General features: G+C 45.7%; 2 protein-coding genes across 2 annotated transcripts; both read right to left on the bottom strand.

The window, feature by feature from the left end:
* Nucleotides 1-3,726: 3,726 nt before the first annotated feature.
* Nucleotides 3,727-4,674, bottom strand: LOC123427825 (ubiquitin-60S ribosomal protein L40-like). Its single transcript, XM_045111959.1, has 2 exons — nucleotides 4,306-4,674; nucleotides 3,727-3,898 (listed from the first exon to the last, which is right to left on the bottom strand). Exons 1-2 carry the CDS (start codon nucleotides 4,527-4,529, stop codon nucleotides 3,799-3,801), a joined length of 324 nt encoding a protein of 107 aa, XP_044967894.1. The 5' UTR covers nucleotides 4,530-4,674; the 3' UTR covers nucleotides 3,727-3,798.
* A 4,605-nt stretch (nucleotides 4,675-9,279) lies between these two features.
* Nucleotides 9,280-11,750, bottom strand: LOC123427826 (ubiquitin-like). The gene is made up of 3 exons (XM_045111960.1): nucleotides 11,556-11,750; nucleotides 11,096-11,309; nucleotides 9,280-9,659 (listed from the first exon to the last, which is right to left on the bottom strand). The coding sequence occupies exons 1-3, from the start codon at nucleotides 11,656-11,658 to the stop codon at nucleotides 9,557-9,559; spliced, it is 420 nt and encodes a 139-aa protein (XP_044967895.1). The 5' UTR covers nucleotides 11,659-11,750; the 3' UTR covers nucleotides 9,280-9,556.
* Between the last annotated feature and the right edge of the window lie 953 nt (nucleotides 11,751-12,703).

Here is a 12,703-nt window from a genome sequence, read left to right as displayed (position 1 = left end):
TATCACCATATTGTTGCTAATTAATTTAACGCACCAATATACTTGGTAAAAGATGGAAGGCTCGAATTTTCTAGCCTGTTGTTTTGTTCCACCTTTGCCGCCTTAGTTTCAGCTAACGGTGTTATATTCCATAAATGAGCGCTCCTAACATGCTTGGGGTTGTTATGGGGACCCCCTAGATTCTCGTTTGTGATAAAACTCATCTGGCAAGGCCCAACATTGGTACTATATTTTCCCAACATGATAATTTTATTAATACTGAAAAACATAGGGCGTCATGAACCCAAGGAGTAATTCAACATAATACAGGGGGGCAGTGATGATGGTGTTTGTCCCAAAGTAGAGCACCGTGCGGGCTACACGGGGCAAACCGGGACTTCAGTTACCGTACGCTTCGCTCATCCGTCGTGTCCTGAGAACGAGATACGCGGCTCCTATAGGGATCGTCGACACGCCGGGTGGCCTTGCTGGACTTGTTTTACCTTTCTCGAACGTCTTGTGCGAGGGATTCCGAGGATGCTTTGGGTTATCTCGAAGTTGAGGTTTTCCAATAGGAACCCGAGGAGATCACGGGTTTCCCTGTTCGAGGTTATTCCGTCGCAGCGCGTGGTAGTTTGTGATGGACTAGTTGGAGCACCCCTGCAGGGTTAAATCTTTCAGAAAGTCGTGCCCGCAGTTATGTGGCAACGTGGAAACTTTGTTTAACATCCGGTTCTAGATAACTTGAAGTAAACTTAATTAAAACTTGCCAACTGAGTGTGTAACCATGACTGTCTCTTTCGTAAGCTCCTTCTCCGATCGAGGACGCGGTGGGGTTATGTCTGACGTAAGTAGGTGTTCAGGATCATTCATTTGATCATCAGTAATTCACGTCCGCTATGCGTAGATCATCCCCGTCTTTTATTCGTGTACTCGTAAGTTAGCCACCTCATGTAATGCTTAGTCGCTTGATGCAGCCTCACCACTTAACCTTACCTCACCCATTAAGCTTTGCTAGTCTTGATACTATTGGAAATGAGATTGCTGAATCCCCTGTGGCTCACAGATTACTACAACACCAGTTGCAGGTATAGGTAAAGAGTTACTTTGACGTGAGAGCACTTATTGTGCTATTTGGAGTTTCTTCTTCTTCTTCATCATCGATCTAGGATGCATGGGTTCCAGGCCGGCAGCCTCGGATAGCAAGGATGGACGTCGTGCTTTTATCATTTGTTTTCGTCCGTAGTGGGACCCTACTCTTCTTCATGATGACTGTATATTGTTGTACTGGTGTGACATTGATGGAGCTTGTGACGAGTGTAAGCCAATTCCTTATACTCATCTTTCAGTACATGTACTTGTAACGATATCCATTCTTGTGAAACAACGATATGTGTTTATATCCCTGTCGAGGCCCTCGCGCCAAAATAAGGATAAGATCGCATCTTGGGCGTTACACCGGTATGCATTGTTTTGTAACTGGATATGCATTATTCTCGTGAAGATTTGTAGCCGATATCTATACATTGTTGTGTTGATCATTTTTAGCTGGATATGCATTGTTTTAATGAAAATTTGTAACCGGATATGCATTGTTTTGTTGAAGATTTGTAGCCGGATATCTATGTCTTGTTGGGTCGATCATTTGTTGCCGGATATGCATTGTTTTGTAGCTGGATATGCATTGTTGACAATGTTTTATTTTGTAGTTTTCTTGTGCGTGTATTGTGTTCTTGAAGTTGAAGAAAAATACTTCAATGTCATGCATTGTTGGTTGAAATTGAATGGACAATCCAAGTAGAACTTATACATTGCCAAGACTATCGCCCATGGCACCGAGAAAGAAAACGGGGATCCAACTGATCCAACAAAAGAACCTTCCCAGAAGGTTGGAAGAGGGCTCCAGGAAAAGAAGTGGTAGGTGGAGAAGGTGAAGCGAGAAGGTGTGGCGACCAAGATGATGGAGATGGTCGAAGAGTACATCTTGACAAAGCAGGAGGACGCATATGTCAAACGCTCCGATGTCAAGGAGAAATGCAAGGCCGAGAGGTTTAACATGTTGATGGGGACCACTCAGAAGAAGTTCAAGATCAAAGATAAGAAGACCATGCTCAAGAGAAGAAGGTGGAGGTCCCAGCTGCTTCGGAGAACGCGAAGATGCTCGCCTTGAAGATGAAGGATTTAGATGAGGACACAATGATGCATGTGCAAGCCGTCCATTTCAAGATGTTCCAGGAAGGATGAATCGGAGAGGACGGACACGGCATAGAAGGACATGGTGTCGACCGAGACGACGCGATGGCAGATTGCTCATGGAGGTTAGGATTGCTAGTCCAACGGAGCAGAATATCCATTTTTTCATGAATTGTCGGATTGATATTATTTTGTGACCGGGCATGTAAGAAATTAAGAATACTTACCTCTTTTTGGTTGTGATAGGCGATGATGTAATCTGGCACTGCCGTGAGATCTGTCACGGGCTTTCTGATCGACTGATTTGAATTTTAAATTTATTTTATTGGTGGATAGCTTTTGATGGCCGGCTTCTACATCCATTTTGTCAAGATTTTTTTTTTTTGAGCTTATTTTGACAAAGGTTGTGTCTACCTGGCTGCTGCTGACCACCAAGTTTGGCAAGTTTGTTGGTTTTCCATTGAAGGTCCGGGTTACTACAACTTGGGATCGAGGACTTAAGATCAGGAGCAGTACATTGCAAGTCGTCTCACTAGGCAGGCCTTTTATCTGAAGAAAGTGCTCGTGTGGGCTGTGTAGTCCTTCGGATTCTCCAACCTCGTGCACATATCGAAAGTGCTTCTATGGCTTTCCTGAGATACCAGTGCTGAACATGGCTTCGTCCTTGCACCTCCGCACTTGGCAGCACAGAAAATCCATCTAGGCCTGTGGCTGTTACTACTGTAGAAGCCAACAACGATGGATCTCTGAATCAGGTACCACAAACTAGCCAGTGTTTCCACATTTACATTCAGGTGTCCATGCTTTGTACTGTATGTCTTATAACTGTGCAGTTTTCTATACTACGGAGTAGTTCTGAAGTTCTCTCGCTGGACAGTAAGGCTGTAAGGGGCTGCAACCATGGACAGCTCTCGGAGTCCTTGGTGGGATGAAATGTGAGAATTTCAGCCATGAGCATGAAGCTACTGTACGATCGACACATGCTGGCAGCATGGGGCAACAAGCATGGATTCAGTGAAGGTGACAAGGTAATGTAATTTCACTACCGCGACTCTGTTTGCATGCAGATGGCATATGGTTTCCTGACAAAACGGGTACTGCTCCCCACCCTCCGCTCCATGTTTCAGCTTGCGAAAAAAAGTCTTATATTATGGAATGGAGGGAGTGTATTATGTTTCGACAGTGCTCATGCTGCACCAGACAGAGATACGGCTCCCTCAAAAAAAAGATAGAGATGCAGCAGCAAATGCATTGTTGCATATTTTGACTTGGACGACGAAAGCTTGCATTTCCAGGTATTTAGCAGAAAATGCTAGCCTGAGAAACTTAATTCAACCATATGAGATGACATAAATACAAGAAGCAATAGACTTCATCATCATTCAAGCCAGTAGATCTCAAATACTTGATTTCATCATTCATGCAAGGCAAGCTAGAGCAAATTCTACAGTGCCACAACAGAACTAATAAAAGAGCGACTAGCTAGTATCTTATAGGGTTCTAGATTCTAGAAGCAACATTTAACTAGGATGAAACTTCATATCCAAGAAACAAAGAATCGAACCAAACTTTGAACTCCCAGTTAATCCAGCTACCGCATGTCACTTGGGTCATGTTTCCAATGCTTCAGTGGAAGCGCAGCTTCTTCTTGGGCCTGATGTCATTGCTGTGGCCGCACTTCTTCTTGCGGCAGTTGGTAGACCTGAGGGGCAGGCGTGCATAGCACCTGCAACACAAAAATCATGGACAAGTTAGGACATACTCCTGTCCTGTGAATGAATAGTACTTGTGATACGGCAAATAGACTAGCTAAGACATCAACTAATACTTGATTAAAAGTATGCTAATAAACTAGTCTCCTGGATCCCCATCGAACAGACCACAAAGCAAACATGGCAAAATTCACAAGCTTGTATCATGGGTAGAGACATCCAGATACAAACATGTAAACAACAACAGCATATACATACATATCAATGTTTCTTCCTAGATCCAAACCACACACAAAGACAAAGAAATGATCCCCATTGAACAGAGCACAACAGAAATCTCGCTCGCAATTCACAAGCTCATAGACATCCAGACACAAACATACACCGGCATATCGATGGACAGTGAAAGAAATAGGCGTACTTGCGGCACACAAGCTTGTGCTGCCTGTACTTGAGCGCAAGGGCGAGCAGGCTAGGCTCCAACTGGCACGAGTAGCACGAGCCCCTGTTACCGCCGACGAGGCACAGCAGCAGGTGAAGCGTGGACTCCTTGTGGATGGTGTAGTCGGCCAGGGTGCTGCCATCATCGAGCTGCTTCCCAGCGAAGATGAGGCGCTGCTGGTCCGGCTGGATACCTGCGATCATTGAAATCAAAGCAAACCAACACAGCGCCCACTGTTAGTCTTAGCACCCGCCTCCCTCAAGACGCCCACGGTTTGGTCAAGTTAACATAACGAAATTGAACTGTAAATCGAGCAAGGTCACTGCGAAAACAGAGGACCTGCGCACATCGAGGCACGTTCACTAGAAAAAGAGGCCGATTTACCTCCAGGGTCAAATCACAAGCCTCAGGAACAAGCCGATCCATCCAAGCAATACCAATATATATTATGAACCCTCGGTCCTCGGATGATTTGATTAAGCACAAAAAAGGGCACGCCCCAAAAATCCCCGTCACGCGGGCCGATCAGCTCTGTTTCGGGGCAAGATCGATTACCAAACAAGGCGGCATGGATGATGGTACGAACATTTGGTGGACACTCTGACCAGATTAAACTAGCTAAAGAGGTGCATGCATGCGGCAAAATCAAGCAAGAAGAGACAGCAAGGGCCGGGGGGCATTGGAGCAGCGACGGCACACGTACGGATGCAATGCAAGAAGGCGCGCGATCGACTGGGCGGGGAGGATCGATCGAGTTGGAGTAGACGAAGCCAATGGAGGCGAAGGCCGAGGAAGGCGCGTGCGTACCTTCCGTGCCGTGGATCTTGGCCTTGACGTTGTCGACGGCGTCCGAGGACTCCACCTCCAGCGTGATGGTCTTCCCGGTCAGCGTCTTGAGGAAGATCTGCATCTTGCCGTCTCGTCGGTGGCTCCCGCTCTCCTCTCCTCTCCTCTCCTCTCGCCGGGCTCGCGGTGGTGGTGGTGAGAGCGGAGTGGCTCCCGGACGGGACGCTATTTTATAGAGCAGCGTGAATGAGGAGACGCAGCCGCTACGAAATCTATGGAAGCCCTAGCCAGCGAAGCCGAAAAGCCCGGGGCTTGGTCGAGGCAGGGCTCACTGCACATGTACAGCGAGTATGATTAATAAAGCCCATTTGAAGGCCCAAGAATCTAGTATATGCCCGATTTCGTTTTTAAAAGGAAAGTCCTCCTTCGGCTCAAAAAAAAAAAAACCCCGACAAAGTCCTCCTGCCTCGAAAAGAATTCTAATCTCTTCGACTAGGTAAACTAGGAGGTGTGTCATTATATTGAAGAAGGATGGCGGGAACAACAACTCAAAGCTGACCAGACATTGGACCACATCAATCTGTAACCCTGATAGACTTTCTCGATCGATTACCTTCTGAGAAATTGCATTGAGGAATGCACATACCTTCACAATTGTCAGACAAACATTTTCCGATAAAATTACCCTCAATGCAACCGGAAGCAATTGCGTCATAAGCACGTGGCAGTCATGAGACTTTAGGTTTAGAAATTTTTTGTCTTTCATATTTACGATTCCCTTTATATTCGACGAGAAGCCAGTCGGGACCTTGATACTGAAAAGGACTTCAAAGAAGATTTCCTTCTCTTCCTTAGTAAGAGCGTAGCTGGCACGTTCTTGAAACTGCCCTGGATGCATGTCATCTCTTCCTTTATGACGTTACTGGTTTTCCCGTGCTTCCGGTGTATCTTTTGACTTCCCATACAAGCCCAGGAAGCCTAGAATATTCACGCAGAGATTCTTCGTCAGGTGCATCACGTCGACTGCCGAGCGGACCTCATGGACTTCTCAGTAGGGTAGCTCCCAAAATATAGATTTCTTCTTCCACATGGGTACGCGCTTATCAGGGCCATTAGGAACAGGTTGGCTGCCGGGACCCTTTCCAAAGATTACTTTTAAATCTTTGACCATATCAAATACTTCAGCACCAGTACGGATGACAGGCTTCCCCCGGGGTTCTGCCTTGCCATTGAAATGCTTGCCTTTTTTCTTTAAGGGATGCTTGGGCGAAAGAAAATGACGATTGTACGGGTACACATTCTTCCTACATTTGTCCAGATATATACTTTCTGTCTGATCCAAACAGTGCGTGCATGCATTGTATCCCTTGTTTGACTGTCCTGAAATGTTACTAAGAACAGGCCAATCATTGATGGTTACGAAAATCAACGCTCGAAGGTCAAATTCCTCTTGTTTGTGTTCGTCCCACACACGTACACCTGGTTTGGCCCACAGCTGTAAAAATTCATCAACTAATGGTCTTAGGTACACATCAATATCGTTGCCGGGTTGCTTTGGACCTTGGATAAGCACTGACATCATAATGAACTTCCGCTTCATGCACAACCAAGGAGGAAGGTTGTAGATACATAGAGTAACGGGCCAGGTGCTGTGACTGCAACTCTGCTCCCCAAAAGGATTCATGCCATCTGTACTCAGACCTAACCATAAGTTCCTTGCGTCAGCTGCAAATCTTGGGAACTCTCTCTCGATTTTTCTCCACTGTCGACCATCAGCGGTGTGCCTCAACTTATCGTCTTTCATACGATCTTCCATGTGCCATCGCAACAACTTTGCATGATCTTTATTTCTGAACAGACGTTTCAACCGTGGTATTATAGAAGCATACCACATCACCTTGGCAGGAACCCCCTTCCTGGGTGGCTCGCCCTCAATATCACCAGGGTCATCTTTTCTGATCTTATACCGCAATGCATTGCATATCGGGCATTTATCCATATTCTCGTACTTCTCACCGCGGTAGAGGATGCAGTCATTAGGGCATGCATATATCTTCTGCACGTCTAATCCTAGAGGGCAGACAAGCTTCTTTGCTTCGTACGTGCTGGCGGGCAATTCGTTCTTTCTTGAAAGCATCTTCTTCATCAGTAGCAGCAACTTTTCGAATGACGAGTCAGTCACACCGGTCTCTGCCTTCCACTTCAGCAATTCCAGTGTGCTACCCAGCTTCTTCTGGCCATCTTCACAAGTTGGGTACAACAATTTGTTGTGGTCCTGTAACATCTGCTCGAACTGCAACCTCTCGTTTTCTGTGTCGCAACCTCGCCGTGCATCAGAAATGACCCGGCCAAGATCATCAACGGGCTCATCTGATTCCCGTTCTTCATCCTGATCTTCTTCTTCATTGTCTTCCATTGCGGTATCAGCATACTCAGGGAACATAGATCGGTAGTTGTCATCATCGTTCTCTTCTTCTTCATCGTCGTCTTCCATCATAACCCCTCTTTCTCCGTGCTTGATCCAAACATTATAGCCCGACATAAAACCGGACCGAAGCAGGTGGCTCTGAATGACTCTTGAGGAAGTGTAATCCTTATCATTCCGACATTCAACACATGGACAAAACATATAGCCATCACCATGCTTGTTCGCATCGGCTGCATCTCGAAAAGAATGCACGCCTTCTCTGTAAGCGACTGTGCGTCGATCACCGTACATCCATGAATGGCTCATTTGTGTTATACGACAGTATATTAAATACAATCATGATCCTAAAAATTAGTACCGCACGGTCTAAACGAGGAAATATAGTTGCTAACCTTTTAGAATAAGTAGATATAAAGAGGAAGAAGTTTAAGCGTGGCTCGGGCATCTCATATCGTAGTTGTGTTCGGTAAACTGAATCGGCATCGCTCTAACACACATTTCAACAAACACCTCTAGTGCATCAAAAAAAGTGGAGAGCTAGCACACACCCACAATCCTCCATCCAAGAAAAATGCAAGGAAGAGGGGAGAGGGGAGATGTGCTATATATAGGCAGAGGACTTTAGTCCTGGTTTGAGACACAAACCGGAACTAAATGTGGCGCACATGCGGGCTGCATCCCGCGTAGCCCTTTAGTCCCGGTTTGGAACACGAACCGTGACTAAAGGCTCCTTACAGACCGAGACTAAAGCCTCGAGGAGGCATTGAGAATTGGGGCGACGTGGCCGGGCCTTTAGTCCCGGGCCAGAGGCAGGTCGGGACTAAAGGGTCCCGGCCAAAGGCCCGTTTTCCATTAGTGAAAGAAAGAAGGGAGCTCCCTCCTATTGAACGGCAATCTGCGTCCAATAGCTGGAGCTTGGCACAGAGCAGCCAACTAGCTGGAGCTTGGCACAGACCCGGGTTACTACAACTTGGGATCGAGGGCTTCAGATGAGGAGCAATACATTGCAACTCGGCTCACTAGCTAGGCCTTTATCTGAAGAAAGTGCTCGTGTAGTCGTGTGGAGTCCTTGGGATTCTCCAACCTCGTGCACATGTCAAAAGCGGTTCCATGGCCTTTCCTGAGATACTAGTGCTGAACATTCGTCCTTGCACTTCGGCACTCGATCGGCAGCACAAAAATCCTTCTCGGCCTGTGGCTGGGTACTTTCTTTACGGAGGGAGTAGAAGGCTACAGCGATGGACCTCTGAATCAGGTGCCAGAAACTAGCTAGTTTTTCCACATTTACATTCAGGTGTCCATGCTTCGTATGTCTTGTAACTGTGCAGTTTTCTAAGTAGTTCTGAAGTTCTCTCGCTGGACAGCAGGGGGCTGCACCTGCAACCATGGACAGCTCTCGGAGTATGTTCCTTGGCGGGATGAAATGTGGGGATTTCAACCATAAGCAGGAAGCTACTGTATGATCAACACAGGGCTGCCGGCAGCATGGGGCAACAAGCATGGATTCAGTGAAGGTGACAAAGCTAATGTGATTTCAGCGCTGCAACTCTATTTTGCATGCAGATGGCATTCGGTATCCTAACAAAATTTCGTGTATGATTCCACTGTTTTCAGATGTATGAGCAAATGCAGAGTCAGATATTATTATTTGAACGACAAAAGCTTGTGTTTCCAGGTAATTAGAAGCAAATGATGGCCCGAAAAACTTGATTCAACCATACTACTACATGACAGAAATGTAAGAAGCACTACTTCACTTCAATCATCCATTCAAATCATCCATTCAAGCTAGTAGACCTCAATTACTTGAATTCATCATTCATGCAAGAGCAGATTGCGCATTACTACAACAGAAACAATACATGAGCAACTAGGTAGGCGTTCTAGATAGATTCCAGAAGCAACATTTAACTAGGATGAAACTTCATATCCAAGAAACTAAGACTCAAACCAAACTTTGAACTCCCAGTTAATCCAGCTATGGCATGTCTCTCTTAGGGTCAAGTTTCCAATGCTTCAGTCGTGGTAGCGCAGCTTCTCCTTGGCCCTGATGTCATTGGTGTGGCCACACTTCTTCTTGCGGCAGTTGGTAGACCTGAGGGGCAGGCGTGCATAGCACCTGCAACGCAAAATCATGGATAACGCAGAGTAAGGCATCATCTAATAATTGATTACAAGTATGCTAATTGATAAGCTAGTTTGCTGGACAAGTTAGGATATACTCTTCTGCTTGGCAAAAACAACCTAGTTTCCTTGATCAAAAGCACACAGATATGATCTACATATGTATCAATCTCCATCAAACAGACCACAAAAGAAACATTTCAGTTCACAAGCTTGTGTCATGCATAAACATCTAGATACAAATTAACATGTAAACAACTGCATATTGATGAATCATGAAAGAAATAGTCCATCAACACCTCAACTAGTACTTGATGAAAAATAAGCTAATAAGCTAATTCCCTGGATCCAATAAACAACAGAGACATGATCTACATATGCATCGATCCCCATCAAACACACCACAACAAAAACATCACAATTCCCAAGCTTCTGTCATGCATAGACATCCATATATAGACATGCATGTGAAAGCACCATAAATGGATGAATCGTGAAAGAAATAGTCCATCTACGCCTCAACTAGTACTTGATCAAAAGTGTGCTAATAAGCTAGCTAGTTCCTCGATCCAAACCAGACAGAGATATATGCATGATCTACATATGCATCAATCTCCATCAAACAAACCACAAAAGAAACATTTCAATTCGCAAGCTTGTGTCATACATAAAGATCTAGATACAAATTAACATGTAAGCAACTGCATATCGATGAATCGTGAAAGAAATAGTCCATCAACACCTCAACTAGTACTTGATGAAAGTAAGCTAATAAGCTAATTCCCTGGATCCAACAAACAACAGAGATATGACCTGCATATGCATCTATCCCCATCAAACAGGCCATGTAAAAGAAACATCACAATTCACAAGCTTGTATCACGCATATAATTCCATATACAAGCATGCATGTGACAGCAGAATATCTGCATATATCAATGAATCATGAAAGAAATAGTCCATCTTGACCTCAACTAGTACTTGATAAAAAGCTTGCTAATAAGCTAGTTCCCTCGGTCCAAACTCCAAACCACACAGATATATGATCTACATATGCATCTATCCCCATCAAACAGACCACAACGACAGAAACACCACAATTCCCAAGCTTCTAACATGCATAGACATGGCATTAATATACAAGCATGCATGGAACAGCAGCATATATCGATGAATCGTTAAAGAAATAGTCCATCTACACCTCAACTAGCATACTTTGATAAAAAAAAAGCATGCTGATAAGTTAACTTCCTGGATCCACATCCACCACAGAGATATGATCTACATGTGCATCGATCCCAATTGAGCATAGCATAAGAGAAACATCGCAATTCACGAGGTTCTATCGTTCATAGGCATCCAGATTCCAGACCAAGGCAAAGCGATGTAGTACTATAAGTGAAAGAAAAAGGTCCAAGGAACAGTCCATACTTGCGGCACACAAGCCTGTGCTGCCTGTACTTGAGCGCGAGCTCGAGCAGGTTCGGCTCCATCTTGGGCGGGTAGCAGGAGCCCTTGTCCCCGCCGGCGAGGCCCAGCACGAGGTGAAGCGTGGACTCCTTCTGGACGTTGTAGTCGGCCAGGGTGCGGTCGTCGCCGAGCTGCTTCCCCGCGAACATGAGGCGCTGCTGGTCCGGCAGGATACCTGCCATCATCGAAGCCAGACAGCGTCCACGGTTAGTCTCGCACCACAAGACGCTCACAGATTTAGGATAAATCGGCCCCTTTTTCCAACCGCGGTTGCCTAGCAAATCAAACCGTGTGTAGATCAAGAAGGCACAGGAAGGCGGGCATTTCGAGCAACGGCGCATCACGTGGATGGGAGGAAAGGCGGGACCGACGCCGGTGGAGGCGACCGGAGGCCGTCACGGGCGGAGGCGGAGGCGCGTACCTTCCTTGTCGTGGATCTTGGCCTTGACGTTGTCGATGGTGTCCGAGGTCTCCACCTCCAGCGTGACGGTCTTCCCCGTGAGCGTCTTCACGAAGATCTGCATCCTTGCCGCCGGTTGGAGGTTGCTCGCCTCGCTCCCGCCTCTCCTCTCCCCTCGCCGGATGGTGGTGGTGGTGGTGGTGGTGGTGGTGGTGGTGGTGGACTGGTGAGAATGGAAGCGCCGCGGACGTGGGTGCGGTTTTATAGTGAGCGGCCGAGTGGGAGGAGGAAACGGAGCCGTCAAGGAACCGCCCAAGCCCTAGCCAAGTGACCGCGAAGCCCGGGCCTCGGTCGGAGGAGCTGCGTGATCACTCTCTGCAGACGTGGCCCATTGGAGGCCCAAGTCGATCTAAGCCCGTTTTCATTTATGTTTTGTTCCAAACCCGAGCAACTCAAGTCTTAAAAGCAAAGTCTTCCAACTCTTGTTGAAATTATTTCGCGTCTATGCATTCCAACCATGGCTCCTTTTTCGATAAAAAGCATATATTAATATCAAGAAGATATTAATTACATCCAACCTACGCAACAATACAATGTCCTAATAGCATGATGAATGCATACATCCAAAAAAGAAAAGGATTTAACTACGTAGCGGCGCCGCATTCTCGGCTTGCCGTGCGGCGGCTACTAATCAAATCACTTGCTTTTACTGCGAGCTCATAGAATATAAAAAGAAGCTGCATGCAGTGGCAGACTACCGCAGAGGTACCACACAGGTATGCATACACTAAAATGTCAAGGGACCGACAGTAAACTAGTGTCATGTGCTTCACTACAAATGAATAGAGTCCTCAAATCTATCCTTGAATGTTGCGTGCAAGTTTTAAATGACCAGAATTCAAAAACTTTTATCTTTTAAACCATTAATTCAATCGATGATCCGTTTTTACCGTTGACTTTGTTTCGACGAAATCTTCAAAACTAGATCTCATGTCGACATGTTTCGACAACTTTTTTTTCTCTCGTACTTACCACATTTGTTGTATTTACTTGTCATATTAGTAAGTATTTACTTGTTTGATAAAAAATAACTTAATCACCAAAATTTTGAAAATTACATATAAATATGACATCTCGACATAATCAAAATGGCAAGCACAAACAACCCT

The sequence above is a fragment of the Hordeum vulgare genome, chromosome 2H (assembly GCF_904849725.1).
Source record: "Hordeum vulgare subsp. vulgare chromosome 2H, MorexV3_pseudomolecules_assembly, whole genome shotgun sequence".
Lineage (NCBI taxonomy): Eukaryota > Viridiplantae > Streptophyta > Magnoliopsida > Poales > Poaceae > Hordeum > Hordeum vulgare.
Note: the sequence above shows the minus strand (reverse complement) of the source record. Positions and strands in the feature narration are given on the sequence as shown.